This window comes from Pezoporus flaviventris, unplaced genomic scaffold (genome assembly GCF_033815535.1).
Source record: "Pezoporus flaviventris isolate CSIRO_AGI_PZ_B2104156 unplaced genomic scaffold, CSIRO_AGI_Pfla_v1 ptg000031l, whole genome shotgun sequence".
Classification (NCBI taxonomy): domain Eukaryota; kingdom Metazoa; phylum Chordata; class Aves; order Psittaciformes; family Psittacidae; genus Pezoporus; species Pezoporus flaviventris.
Window position 1 is genome coordinate 10,153,431 of NW_026892579.1, and position 14,768 is coordinate 10,168,198.

The 14,768-nt window shown below is 36.9% G+C and overlaps 1 protein-coding gene and 1 long non-coding RNA gene across 7 annotated transcripts in view; both read left to right on the forward strand.

Annotated features, from left to right (window-relative positions):
• HACE1 (HECT domain and ankyrin repeat containing E3 ubiquitin protein ligase 1) overlaps positions 1 to 10,421 on the forward strand; it is a 54,800-nt gene extending 44,379 nt beyond the window's left edge. For 4 of the 6 annotated variants that reach the window (XM_061460210.1, XM_061460212.1, XM_061460211.1 and 1 more), the window contains 5 exons: positions 2,923 to 3,054; positions 3,776 to 3,874; positions 4,154 to 4,224; positions 9,694 to 9,807; positions 10,278 to 10,421. In XM_061460210.1, coding sequence (XP_061316194.1) covers positions 2,923 to 3,054; positions 3,776 to 3,874; positions 4,154 to 4,224; positions 9,694 to 9,807; positions 10,278 to 10,380 — 519 coding nt within the window. In that variant the 3' untranslated portion in view covers positions 10,381 to 10,421. Of the gene's footprint in view, positions 1 to 2,922; positions 3,055 to 3,775; positions 3,875 to 4,153; positions 4,225 to 5,639; positions 6,458 to 9,693; positions 9,808 to 10,277 lie in introns of those variants that run through there. The other 2 variants (XM_061460213.1, XM_061460214.1) reach the window with 2 other exon arrangements.
• On the forward strand, positions 6,480 to 8,267 carry LOC133272750 (uncharacterized). Its single transcript, XR_009744549.1, has 2 exons — positions 6,480 to 7,891; positions 7,984 to 8,267. It is a non-coding gene; the product is annotated as an uncharacterized LOC133272750 (long non-coding RNA).
• Positions 10,422 to 14,768: the final 4,347 nt, after the last annotated feature.

Genomic DNA, 14,768 nt, shown 5'->3' on the forward strand with positions numbered 1-14,768 from the left:
TTTCCAAACAGCTTTGAAATGGAGCTGCTTTCCGAATCTGAATATAATAATTAACACTGATCCCTATCTCAGTTCAGGGAAATCAGGGAAGCATAATCTCTGCTTGATCTACCTCAAAGGAAAATACAGAACAACTCCTCACCCAAGCTAAATTTTGTCATCATGTTTGTGATGCCCGTCTATTGTGTGTTCAGTCAAATTTCCCCTCTTAAAAGAAGGCTGGATTGTACCTCTTGTGTGCTATCTAGGAATGGATATATAGATCTGAAGTTATGTAGGTGTTTGTTCTGTGATGTGCTCCTGAGGTTTCTGAGAGGGAATAAAATCTTAAGTGAACAGAGAAAAATTTGGGGTCTTTTGGTTTGTTTTTTTTTTTTTTTTAACTGAAAAATTAAATTGTATAGTAAATTCTAACTGTAAATTCTATACTATGGCAGCTATGGGCTGCAAGCATGCACCGGTGCTGATAGTCAGGATGCTTGGCTGTACCAGGCTGTTTAAAACATTTCTTCTTACACACAGGGACTGTTTTCTGTCATAATGAAATAGTTCAAAGTAAATATTTTTGTAATGCAGAAAATAAGTGTTTGTCATTTTTTCTAATAGATTTTTTAAAAATAAGATTGTGAATTTTTCTGCCTGCAGCCCTGTTTTCTGAATAGTCTAATTTATGTAACAGCAACTTCAGAGACGTAAAACAAGTATTTCAGGACATTGAAGGCCAGTGTTAAGACACTGATTCATGTCCAGTCCTGATAATACTAATAGCTTCTGATTTCTTCCTGGAGCTTGTAAGATGTGTTCACAGAGGCTGATTTTTGTCTAGTACAGTTAATCTCCTTTGGCTGCCCCTTTAATTCTTTAAAGAAGAGGGACTGCATTCAGTTTCACTGGCAGTAGAAGCAACCTAGGGAGCTGACTGAATTGAAACTAGATTTTTGGGAACGGCTCTGCAGTTGAAGATATGATTAGGTAATGTTCCTTTTCTTCAGAGCATTTCACAGATTGTTTTCTCACTCTAATAAAATGGTGGTAATGCATTTAAAAGTATCTTCCAACTGCAAAGCAAATGACAACCCCTCGATACTGTGAATGTAAGGATCTGCCTTTGAAAAATATTATTCTGTTTTGAAATGTTTCATGCTTCATTCTGTTATTCTGAAAGGGAGGAAAGAAAGAATGGTTGGTTGCTTTTGTGCAGGTGTAGTTTAGTTTAATGGTTTTTAAAATTAAAGATCAAGGTGGTATTTTTGTAAGATTATTGTCTTGAAGGAAGGGGATAGTTGAGATGGTTTAATTGAGAGATATATTTCATGATTTCATTATTAAAAAAATCATGATTCATTACTTTGAAACTGAGTGCCTTAATTCAGGAATGAATTTTGTTCTCAAGTCAAAAACTCTTTTCTTGAGTAAAGAAACTTTATTAGACTTTTATATATACTATTAGTTTTGTCAGGGTAAATGAGAAATGTTTATACAGCTTTATTATTGGCACTTCTGGCTGTCTCATTCTAAAAACCTTCTATTAACAACCTTCTAGGCTTTTGAGTTTTCAACAAAGGCAAAGTTCTAGTGGATTCCTTTTCTAGCTGGCATCTTCTAAAGGGGATGGAGCTCCCACATCTCTAAAGCATGCAAACTGATGCTGTAATTTCACACATGTAAATGCATTTTTGGCTTTTTGCCTTTTCAAAAACTGGAGAGATTTTTCAAGACTTCTTTGAAAGCATTGAAATTCTTACTAAGACAACAAAGCTTCAGTGATAAGTAATATATTCTGTTAGACTTTGAGAGATAGGGGGAAAGCAAGAAAGCTTTTTGGCTTACAAATATTCCTGCAGTAGTGTCGAGGTTTAAGCCCAGCCGGCAACCCAGAACCACACAGCTGCTCGCTCACTCCCCTCCCTTCCTCCCCCTGCTCCTGGAGGGATGAGGAGGAGAATCAAAAGAATGTAACTCCCACGGGTTGAGATAAGAACAGTCCAGTAACTAAGGTATAACACAAACCACTGCTGCTACCACCATTAATAATAATGATAAGGGAAATAACAAGGGAAGAGGATACAACCGCTCACCACCCACCAACGAATACTCAGCCCGATCTGAGCAGTGATCTAGCCCTTCCAGGTAACTGCCCCCAGTTTATATACTGGACATGGTGTGCTGTGGTATGGAATACCTCTTTGGCTAGTCTGGTTCAGGTGTCCTGTCTCTGCTTCCTCCTGGCTTCCCCTCCTCCCTGGCAGAGCATGAGACTCAGAAAGTCCTTGGTCAGAGTAAACATTACTGAGCAGCAACTGAAAACATTGGTGTTATCAGCGTTGTTCCCAGGCCAAAAGTCAGAAACACAGCATTGCACCAGCTACTAAGAAGGAGAAAAAATGACTGCTACTGCTGAACCCAAGACAAGTAGTTTACCCTTCTTCCTGAGTTATTCCAGCTTGCTTAATAGAATATTTTTATTTGCAAACGTTGCCTTATTTATGTTCTTAGATGATCACAATGCTGGTTGAATTAGATGCAGGTATGATAAACTAAGTGTTTTTTCAGTTCCTTTATTTTACTCCAGTTCACTTAGTCCAACTACCTGTTGTGTGTGGGTTTTTTTTTTTTTTTGTGGGTGGTTTCATTTATTTATTTTTTTTTTTTGAAATTTTTTTTTGTCCTGGTTTGTGTTAAGATTCAAGCAGTTCTGTTTGGGAAGGACAGAAAGGGGAAGAGCAGAAAGGGGAAGGGCTCTGAAGTCTTAGGGGTCTTCTGGATTATTTTGGATTGCTTCTGTATGTAGAAAGTACATAGGGACTCAGTATCTCAGAGTAGATGACATTTGTATGTATTGAGGACTGCATTTGTGTGTGTTTGCATGAGCACTATCTGTTCTTGCTATTGTATATCTTAATGGCTTTTACGACATTGCAGGCTGAGTATGTCCAGCTTGTCACAGAGCTTAGAATGACAAGAGCCATTCAGCCTCAGATAAATGCCTTTTTACAAGGCTTCCACATGTTCATTCCACCATCTTTGATCCAGCTTTTTGATGAATATGAACTGGTAAGCAGAAATGCCTATACTTTTTAGAAACACTTTGTTCAGCATGCTTCATCGTAATGCAGTGATCTAGAAATAGAGCTGAGTACCCAGGAAATAAACATTTTCTTTCACTTCATTTTGCTTCCTGGACATCTTGTCAGTGAGGATCTCAATATATGTATTCCTTCTTATCCTAATTACTTAGAATGACCATCTTCTTGGAATGTGATAACTTCATGTGCCAGTGATAAATGCCTTAAATTATAGGTTCATGATGGAATGAGGGTGTTGTGGCCTTTAAGCCTTTTAATATTTTCTTTGAGGATGAGAGAAATCCTTTAAAAGTAAGGAGATGTGTCTATTGTTTTTGCTTTTTCTGAGTCACAGAATCAAGTTCCAGGAAGTTTTTTTGTGGTGGTTTGATCTGTAATCAATAGATCTCAAGTTTTGCCTCAAGTAGTACCAAAACTCAGCACTTTTATCTTTTAGGTTCTTGGCAATAGCTTTTCACTCTTGATACTGTGTAGTTAAGTGAAACAGATTGTGTGAAGTTGCCTGAATTTGAAGGATCTTCCTGTATTAAAATTCAGTCAAAAAATCAGGTTCCATAAGATTGTAACTAAACGAAGAAAGCACTGTAATTTTTATACGACTTAAAGCGTTACTTCTTAAAATAGCATAAACACTTGAAATTAATGGCTAGTCAGGAAGACTAATGGCAGTCTGTTTGCTTCTCCTGAAGGAGCTTTTGCTGTCTGGTATGCCAGAAATTGATGTGAATGATTGGTTAAAAAATACAGAATACACCAGTGGCTATGAGAGAGGAGACCAAGTTATTCAGGTAAAATTATTTTCTTGAATAGTGGAGACTTTTGCATTTTAACCTGAAAAATGGTGCTGCTGCTGTTGTCATTTTCTGTATATCTTTGTGGAAGCTTATTATGGCTGAAATTTGTCTGTTGTTTTTTTTTTCATATTCCTACATTAAGTGACTTTCATATGAAATTTTCCACCATTTAAGTAACAAATGCATAATGGTAAAACAATGAATGGAATATTTATCTTTTCAAGTACTACAAGGATTGAATGGAAAATAAAAACTAACTTATTTTTCATTTAGTGGTTCTGGGATGTTGTGGAAGAGCTTACTCAGGAAGAGAGAGTATTACTGTTACAGTTCGTTACTGGCAGGTGAGAAACTCAAGTAACAACAGATACATTGTCTGGATACACAGTAATAAGTCAAGAGACTTCAGATTACTATGCAAGATCACTTAATTAGAAACTGTTTTGCATACTTCGTGTTTTATATCTTGATCCAAGTAGACAAAGTGTGTGTTAAACTTCAGCTGCCTGAACTGCCAGCAAAATGATTGATAATGTATTTATTAGACCTGACTAATTTGCAAGAGGCCTTTGTTGCTGTCCCAGGTAATTTTTTTAGAAGGCAGTATGAATTTAACTGCACTTTATATTCTTCTCCCTGTTGCATATTTATGTGGTTCTTGGCTTCTCCAGTAATATATATTGTAATATATATTGTAGTGACAGGACAATATAATATATATGTAATATATATAATATAATACGATATTAATATATATGTAATATATATAATATAATATTATAAGACAATGTAATAATATAATAAGACAATATAATGTATATGTAATATATATTGTAGTGACAGGACAAAGGGTAACAGGTTAAAACTTAAAACTGGGGAAGTTTAGGTTGGATATAAGAAGGAAATGCTTTCCTGTTAGGGTGGTGAGGCACTGGAGTGGGTTGCCCAGGGAGGTTGTGAATGCTTCATCCCTGGCAGTGTTCAAGACCAGGTTGGACGAGGCCTTGGGTGATACGATTTAGTGTAAGGTGTCCCTGCCCATGGCAGGGGGGTTGGAACTAGATGATCTTAAGGTCCTTTCCAACCCTAACGATTCTATGATTCTATATATAGGCTTTAATATATGAGATAACTAGGGATCACTTCAGTCAGTGTAAACAGAACAAAGCTGAGTTGAATTCAACATTAATGTAGAGTGTCAAGATCAAGTGAAGATGTAATTTTATGCTAGACTGTGTTTGCTTTATGTCAGATTTCTGTCCTAAACTCTGGTTGTTTTTCAGTGAAACCCACTTTTATTTCCTTTATGGTTTGGGGGAGTAGGGGAAGATCTTGAGTAATAAACGCCCCTGTGGGCTGGGTGAGCTGCTGAGTTTGTGTATACAGACATGTTGCAAAGTGGATCCGTTGATGCATGTGGCACCTGAGCTATGGAGTCTACTGGAATCTTGTTCTAGTGGCAGTTAGAGATTGCACAATCTTCTTAATTCAATATACCCTTCCATTCATATTCGTAGGGTAGTTGACCTTTAGTTTGTACATTTTGTGGTAAAGCAGTGGTAAAATACAAATAAAGATCATCAAACTCCGTGTTTTATACCAAGGAATTTCACAGTCACGGATGTATCATCAAATGACATGGTCTTCAAATTCTATTAGTTTCACTTGATTTATTATGAATTTCATTGGTTTTAGGGATCACAGATAATTTAAGAAACTAGCTCTTTGTACATCGATCTTTTCTTTTTGTCATCTTCAGAAATGATTTCTGCAGTTGTAAGTGCACATCTGTTGCATATCAGTGGCTGGTCTTTCGTTTTTAGTGGACTAGGCCATTTCTAAATCCAGACGGCAAGTAAGGATTTTTAGGATGTAAGGTCATGTTTCAAATGCTTCTTAAACCATTCCAAATGATAATGAAGTGGCATTCACTATTTTTATGGCATTTGGGATAATCTACTGATTCTAAGGCACACTTTCTGTCAAGTAAACAATTACATTGTCTGATTAATATGTGCATGTGCACCATTCATTTTGGTTATAAATTACATACTGACTTGTTCTTACCCATTTCTTGTTAGTAAGAAAGAAATTTTTGGTATGTCTTGTTAGAACTATGGTCTGCAATTTAAAACAAAATTGTTTATTTATTTTGTTTTGTATCAGCTAGGAGCCCTGTGTGTTTTTTCTTCAGTAATTGAAATTACAGAAGGCATGTTTTTCCATAAAAAATTAACTTTTAAAAGTTACCTCTAGGGGTATGCAGCTGGCATTTTTTCACATAAATCCCGAAACAATCCTAGTTTCTGGGCATGGAAGATTTAGATGCCGAGTCATCTGTGAGCTAAGATACCAGTTAGTCTAGTCAACATGGTTTAAGCACAGCTGGCAACTAAGTAAGTACCACGCAGCTGCTCCCTCACTCCCCACCTCCCAGATGAAACCGGGACACTATACAGGCCAGTATCTTCAGTGAAAATTTACACTAAAATTATACCCGATTCCAAAATGTGATCTTTTTCTGGTGTCACATTTCCTTAGTGAAGAATTTGTTTCTGTGTACCAGTTGGCAGGCTGCATTCAAAATTTTCATTTTCTTTCCAATCAAAGCCTATGGCATTTATTTAGTGGATTAAATAAAGCAGTTCTGTTTGTGATTGTCTTTAGTGTTTCTCTGACATGTATCTCGTAAACTTCGTCTTCTTCCCCCATTCTTACACCTTTTTTCTCTTCAATGCAATGAAGTCTTGCTTTGATAGTTTCAGCGGAGATACTACTGCATTCATCATTAGTACCAGTTTTGAGACATCTTTTAACAGTAATTTCCATGAGCAATGTTTGAATAGCAAATTCTGTGTTTTAAAGAGGTCTTGGCACACTCAAGAAAAAGCCTAAATATTCTTGTGCCTCATGCTGGGGATCTGAAAGTTTACTTATGTACCACCTACTTTTTCTTTGCTGGCAGCTCTTGCAGTGGTATTTCCAATTCCACATGCTTTTATATTTTTCTCCGCTCTTGTTCTATTTGGTATTTTTAATAATATTTGGTTAAATTATGTTTAATTATCAATTGGCAACTTTTAATCAGGTTTTTAGTTACTAGTTGGAGCGAAGTGTTGACAGCTTATCATGATAAATTCTACTTTGTATTCTGTAGGTATCAGGATTGCTGTTCAACTTCTGAAGGGGCTGTGGTTATGTTAAGTAATAAGCTATATGCTCTGTTAAGGGAAATTCAGTATATTTGATAAATGTGATAGATGTATATGACCACTTTTAAAAGTAAAACAAAACATAAGGAAATTGACTTAAAGTATCTCCTCTGCACTGTTACAATTTATGTGAAGTCTCTAAGTGAAAAAATAGGTAGAAAACACAAGATTCATATGTAAACTTAAACATCTTAGTGTTGAAGTTTTCAAAGTTATAAAATTGTATTGTTGTTCTTGCTGAAGGCTATTTACACGCACAGTAGGAAAGGTAGGATTTTGTGATCTTATTTGCACATATTTGGAAGTCTGACTTTACTATATCAGCAGTTTTTGTGTGTGAAGAAAAGTCATTATTGGAGGCATAAATTGGTAACCAACTGTTACTTTTAAATGTTCAAAGCCCTCATTGTACTGTTTGATTCTGACCTGCTGTAGGAAATTTTCAAGTTAGGTCTGTGTTCTATTGCTGATTTGAATGTGAAATTCTCTTGGTTCATTGGAGGAACAAAACCAAACAAAACACTGCAGGGGAGGCAGCACTGTGTTAGAAATGCGAACCAAAACCATGGTATCAAAGAGTACTGCTGTCAGATTTTTACAGCTGTTCTGAACTGTGGCTGTGAGCACAATTTCATTTGTATGTCAGAAATACTATGCTGCAAATAATCAGCGCTTCCCTCCATAGAGGTTGCCTTATATACCAGCGCTAAGAACTGTATGCCGGACATTGCTGCCATTAAGCTAGGTGATTCAGACTTACGTGTTAACTATTGTGCTGTGCTATAGCTAGCTCCTAAAGGTATGTTATGTGTTAACTATTGTACTATGCTATAGTACATAGCTCATATATATATATATATCTTAAAGTACATATATGTATAGCTCTTAAAGGTATGTTTAAAAAGGATTACTGTGAGCTGTGTCGTAGCTCCTTAACATTTGGCAGTAGCAACCCCAACTCTTCTGCATTTTTGCCAAGTAGTTTTATTGTGAGTGGAAACATTACTTCATTCTTTCCCATTCTTGCTCCTGGTTTCTACAGTCACTTTGATTCTGTGATTATGGGAACATTGTTTTTAATGTAAGCACTTGTAATGCAAAATCCTACAGCTGTTACATTAATGGAAGTTTTATTTCGTTTCGTTTCTTTTCTTTTCCTTTTTTTTTTCTTTTTTTTTCTAGCTATGAAATCGTGAAATAGTTGAGGTTAGAAGGGACCTTTGGAGATTGACTTGTCCAACTCCATGTTTAGAGCAGGGTTAGCTAGAGCCAGATGCCCACGGTCTTGTCCAGACAGGTTTTGGCTGACTCCTCAGCTGCTCTGGGCAACTTGTCTCAGTGTTTGGCCACCTCACAGTGAAAATGTTTTTTCTCATGTTTAAAAGGAAATTTCATGGATTTCAACTTGTGCCTGTTGCCTCCTGTCACTGGGTGCCACTGGGTGCTCTATCTTTAGACTTGTGCTCCATCTTACTTATTCCTCCCTTCAGGTATTTATATACATTGATCAGATTCCCCTGAGCCTTCTCTTCTCCAGACTCAACAGCTTATTCTCCTCCTATATCAGGTGCTCCAATCCTTTACCATCTTTGTGGCCACTTGCTCAGCTTGCTGTAGTATGTCTCTGTCCCTCATGTAGTGGGGAGCTTGTTGCCAGACTCCAGATGTTTCTCACTGAGTACAGGACAAGGATCGCTTCCCTCTACCTGCTTGTGACTTTCTGATGTGGGCCAAGAGCCTACTGACCTTGTATGCAAGGATGCATTGCTGCCTTACATTCAACTTCTTTAGTTCTTGTGCCCTTATCTTTTCATTTATTTTTTAGGTGTTGGGATTGGTTTTGTGTGTGTGCTAACAACATGTTACCATGTAATGCGTACTAGCTTAAGTTGATATAAAAATTTCTTTATTTTGTTATATCTGTCTCTTAGTTTAAAATTATAGGGAGGCACTCCAGGGCTATTGTCTACTTACACCTTGAATAATCTTTGAATAATATATTGGTTGAAGGAAAAGAATTGTGAGTAATCTGATCAACTGAGAATTCATTCCTGAAAATGCCAATGTTGGTTTTTTTTTTTTCTTTTTTAGTGTGCTCTGGTTTTGCCGTAGGTTGTCACTGTGGGATAGTGTGATTGATATAATGGTTTTATTAGTTACTTGAAACAATTGGTCTGAGTAGTAAATGAAAAGACATGTTGTGGATACTTCGGTCAGTTGTCCCATGGATAGCAATTGGAGAATAAACTTCTTTATGATGTAATATTTCTTAAACTGTAAATATAAATAATCATAGATGTTGGCCTAAACTGAGATAATGTTCTGTTACAAAAACAGGTTGTAGAAATGAGTACTCCTGCAAATAGAATTCTCTTAAATGTCATTCAAACAATTTGATGCCTGATGTAAGCAGACAAATGCATTGTAATTAAAAGCATTTAGACTGTGAGAATTTTGATATGGGTAAGAAAGGGGAAACCTTGATAAAAGCATTTGTAGCTGTCTAATTCCTAGCAGGAAGAGATATTTGAAGTGTAAAGACTACAGGGTTTTTGGCTTGTAAAATTCTTGTAATGGTCTAATTTCTGTGAATTTTCTCAGTTCCAGGGTGCCTCATGGTGGTTTTGCCCATATAATGGGTGGCAGCGGTTTGCAAAATTTTACAATTGCTGCTGTGCCATATACTGCAAATCTTTTACCAACATCAAGCACATGGTATGTTAATTAGTCATGTTGAAATATCTTAAAAATGGGCCTTTTTCGTGCCGGTCACAGTCAAAAATACCATTCTTTTGAATATTTTAATTAGAATCCCCCCCAACAAATTTAGGTGGTTTGTGCAGTATTCACTATCCAATGTGAAAGTGGTGGGTTTAAACCCAGATGATGGATGTTATGTTTGCTCGTTGTTTACTACTTCATTTTGCTTAACTAAAGGCAGTGGGATTAATAAGGGAATATTCAAGTTAAATCATTGTATTAAAATTGACTAAAATAAAAAAAAAATTATTTCCTGCAATGTGTTCAAACGCTCAGTGGTACTGTAACACTCAGTGGTACTGTAGTGCAGCCCAGCTTTGTTTCCTTCCTTAAGTGTGACATTAGGGTTTTCAGTCAGAAATCTTTACTGCTGGGTTTCTTGCTGAACTGTGACATGACCTTTTATTTTTTTTTTCTCTTTTCAGTATCAACATGCTCAAATTACCTGAATACCCAAGTAAAGAAATCCTTAAGGATAGGCTTCTTGTGGCATTGCACTGTGGAAGCTATGGTTACACAATGGCATAATGAAGTCTGGAAAACTCATTTGGCTACTGATGTGCAATTTCAGGTGGAAAAGCAGCTTAAATGCTCCAGTGCATTGGCAGGGCTGGGCCTCAGAATTCCTATAGGATCATCAGCTTTTCCTCCGCTATGTGTTGTCAAAAGTAACTTTGATACCTTCACAACAGACTGCTCAGCATGCTGTACTTTCATTTAAAGAAAATTACAGATATGTATGAAAATCAGTTTACATGCTTTTCATTATTCCTTCAGTCTGAATCAGAAAGTTTGTCGCAATCTCTTTCCACAGTTTGCTTTTGATTTTTCAACTATATGGTTGAATGGCATTAGCGTTTCAGTTCCTTTGCACTCAGATGGTGTACTGCTAATGGGCAGACTTGTACTTTATGCCTTGTTGCATGTCAAAGTGCTGTTTATTTTTGCAGAGAACACTATAGAAAGTTCAATTGGGATATTGTACAGTAAGACAGAGCTGATGTATTTTCCATTTCTTTGCATAGTAACAAAATTTTATAACTTTTTAGTATTTTAATGTATATAGTATGTAAAGACTAGACTTACCACTGGAAAAAATAACAGAAGAAGTTAATATCTAATTTGTATTAGAATTTACACTATATTCGACAAAATATTTAAAGTATTTGTGACTTTATAATCAACTTGCAGTTTAGAATTTGTAAATATTATATAAACCTGTATTCATTGTTTGAATGTCTTTACTCTTTCCTTTACATAATTGTATGTTCAAAAGGTATTATTAAATTTTAATATTTTAGCTTAAATCTGAATGCAACAAGTCTGTGTCTTTGTGGACGGTTTATTCTTTTTTCCCCATATTCTCATACTATAATTTAAATTGTTATGGAGGCACCATTTGAGAAGGTATTGTCAAAGTGTATGGGTGGACATAAGCAAATTTACAGGGAAGGAACTTGAGCATACTGAAATTAATTGACAAGACTATAATAATTAGAATCTCATGTCAGAATTCATATAAAATTAGAATATATTACTCTACGTAAAAATATACAGCAATGGCTCATTGTTTGTTTTTGATAAGTAGCTGCACTTGTTGGGGTAGATGGTGCATTTGCATAACTGCTTTTTTAGGGACCCTAGGGTAGGTCTACATTATTGTTTTGATTCAGGCTGCAAGTGGGGTTTTGGCTGTGGATGTTTTTTTGTTGAACTTTTGTTTAATTATGTATACTTTCTAATTTGGTCATCCTGCTTGTCTTGCTTTTGCTTCAGAGAATGCAAACTGGATTCTTTCCAGATGAAGCTAAACAGAAAAACATGATCCAAAAATGTACCAAATCCTAATGGATGAACATTAATTATGTCTGCAAGACCTAAGTGATCTAAATGAGTGAAGAACAGGAAATCCTCCAAACATGTAACTTTTAAGGTTCAGGTCCTCAGCAGAAACTGTTTGCTGTGATCCATTCATGTTTTCCTACGCTAAGTGCTAATGCATGTATAGCCTGAGTTCACCAGCTGATGTGCGTATGCTGCTGACTTGGTGCTGTTTTTTCAGATTTTACTGGTTTTAATCTAAAGCATACATAATCTCTCTGGGAGTGTGAGAGGGAAATCTCTGGACCATCAGATTCAGTGGTGTCACAATAATTTCCCTTTGGGCTAAGCTTTAAACATAGACTTGTTAGCTGTCATTTCCTTTCTGGTTGTTTATGCACATGTATGCATAAATGCTGGTTTAAATTCTTATGTGGTGCCTGTGACTGCAATTTAAGGATAATACTGGGTTTAGGAGAAAGAGCAGACTCTTCCAGCGGGGTTATCCAGTGGAAGCTGGAATTATCTATTTTGCTTTATGTAAACTGGGGTTTTTGTCTTTATCTCAGGGTTTACTGTAAATACTATTGTTCATTAAATACTATGGATTTGTGATCTTTTTCATTTTTCTTTTCACTTGTTCTGTTTCATGGTAATACAGAGCAGTCTGCAGGAAGCTAAAACCTTGCATACTGCCTTGTGCCCAAAACATTATCCAAAACATCATCCAAAACATCAGCCTTACAATCACACTGTAAAGTTGAATTGAAGGCAAAAAAAATCAGATTTTTATGTTTTTCATTTCTGTATTAAATTGTAGGTGACTTAAGTATGAACAAGCTGAATTTGGTCTCAGTGTTCCTAAAATGCTGGTCAACTGGTTTTGAAATATAACAAAACAGCCTTTCAATGTTGTCAGCAGTTTCCTGTGACAGGTCTTCCTGTGTCCTGGTTTCAGCTCTAAGTGATTTTTTCCTCCTTCCTATTAACTGGTGTAGTGCTGTGTTTTGGCTTTAGACTGAGAACAGCCTGATAACACGCCCATGTTTTAGTTGCTGCTACGTAGTGCTTACCCTGATCAAGGACTTCTCAGTCTCTCATGCTCTGCCAGTGAGGAGGGGCACAAGGAGCCGGGAGGAAGCAGAGACAGGACACCTGACCCAAACTAGCCAAAGGGGTATTCCATACCACAGCACATCATGCCCGGTATATAAACTGGGGGGAGTCACCCAGAAGGCCCAGATCACTGCTTGGGTCAGGCTGGGTATTGGTTGGTGGGTGGTGAGCAGTTATATTGTGCATCACTTGTGTTTATTGTTTTCATTTTCCCTTTTTAGTTTTGTATTTTCTTTGCTTGTTATTTCCCTGATCATTATTATTGGTGGTAGCAGTAGTGATTTTGTGTTATACCTTAGTTACTGGACTGTTCTTATTTCAGTCTGTGGGGTTTACATTCTTTTGATTCTCCTCCCCATCACAGCCAGAGCAGGGGGGTGTGAGCAAATGACTATATGGTGCTGAGTTACTGGCTGGGTGTGAACCATGACACCATGTTGCAGCCTCACAAGTGATGAAGCAGGTTACTCCTTCCTCCCCTGTGCTGATGTTACTCATGTCCCATTTGAAGGTATGTCATAGTATTTCCTGTAACATTTGTCCTAAATACCCACACAGTAGGTCATAGTGAAATTCTTTTAGAATACTCCTGTAATAAAACCCCAGTATGTAGGAAGTGGGAATAGAGCTCTTGACACTGTGCTCTTGGTATAACAGCAACCTTGTTATTGCTTGTTGTGAACAGTTGTTTTTTTTTTTCCCTGCTGAAACACAAGACAGTACTGTCTGATGCGGCTGACCATGTGAAGTTAGTAGGATTTAATTACTGCATTGAATGACTGTTTTTAGGACACCTGTGCTCTCTTAGCAACAGGGTATGAAAAGCCTGTTGAGGAACTATAACTTAATATAGTTTATAGTTTAGAATGATTAATTGGTTTATATTTGTTCTCTCCCACTGTGCCAGAACAAGGCAGGGTGAGTGTTTTATCTCTGAAAGAACAGATGTCTTGTCAGATCATAGATCATGAGCGCTCATTAACTTTTATTATCTTTATGAAATGTTAGATAGCAAAGCCTAGTTTTTGATGCTTGAAAATGTGTTGTGCATCTAATGTTGCAAAGCCATTAAAACCATAAACTGTGAAATGTAACTTAATGACTTCTACTATATATTCCGTAGTCAGTAAGATAAAAGGTGGTTGGTCTGAATTTTCCAGAGACTTGGAAGCTTCCATACGTACAGTAGAAAAACACTAGGGCCGCCTCTGCTTTGGAAGCATGTGAACTTTTTATTTAGGAGTATAAACTGAAAATTAGTGTTTTAGTATATTTGGACTATTCTTGAAGTCTGATGAGCTGATTCAGCTCTGCAGGTACAACTCAGTGGTGCCTCAGAAAAGCCTTGCTTTTCCTTTTCCAGGCCTGGAAAGGGGTGGAAGCTCCTTTCATGCCATCTGAATTGTGTGTATGGGGAGTCGATCAAAGAAGGGGCAGAAGACAAGAGCTTTTTTAAAACCTTTTGAATAAACAAACACCCTTATTTTTCTCTCATGAAATGCAAACAAACAATATTTGTAGGTGATCCTCTGAGTCTCAATGTGTAGGTGGTTTTCCAGTAATGCATATATGGCATTGCACAGGAATTGGGTGTAGAAATTGAGCCAAGCAGTTCGTTCCTTTTGTACATGTGGTGGGTTGATCTTTCTGAAGGAAACTTAATCTTGCAATTCTGCTCCCTGGACAGAAGAGGTCCTTTGACGTTCAGGCAGTGGGAATTTTCTGCTGGCACTAGTCTGCTTCATTCCTCCCAGTGCCCTCTGCCAGCTGGGTGTCTGTGGCTGAAAGGCAGAATCCAAAGTTCTCTCAATGACCAAGACTTACATTTTATTTTATTTTTTTTTTCTACTTGATTGAATCTAAAGAACAGAGCCGATGAATGGGATGAACTGGTTTTGTAGCAACACTGTTTTAGTTCTTTGTTACTCTTTGCTGCTTTTGGTAGTATTTAAATACTGTTGCTGAGTTCTGTATTCTTG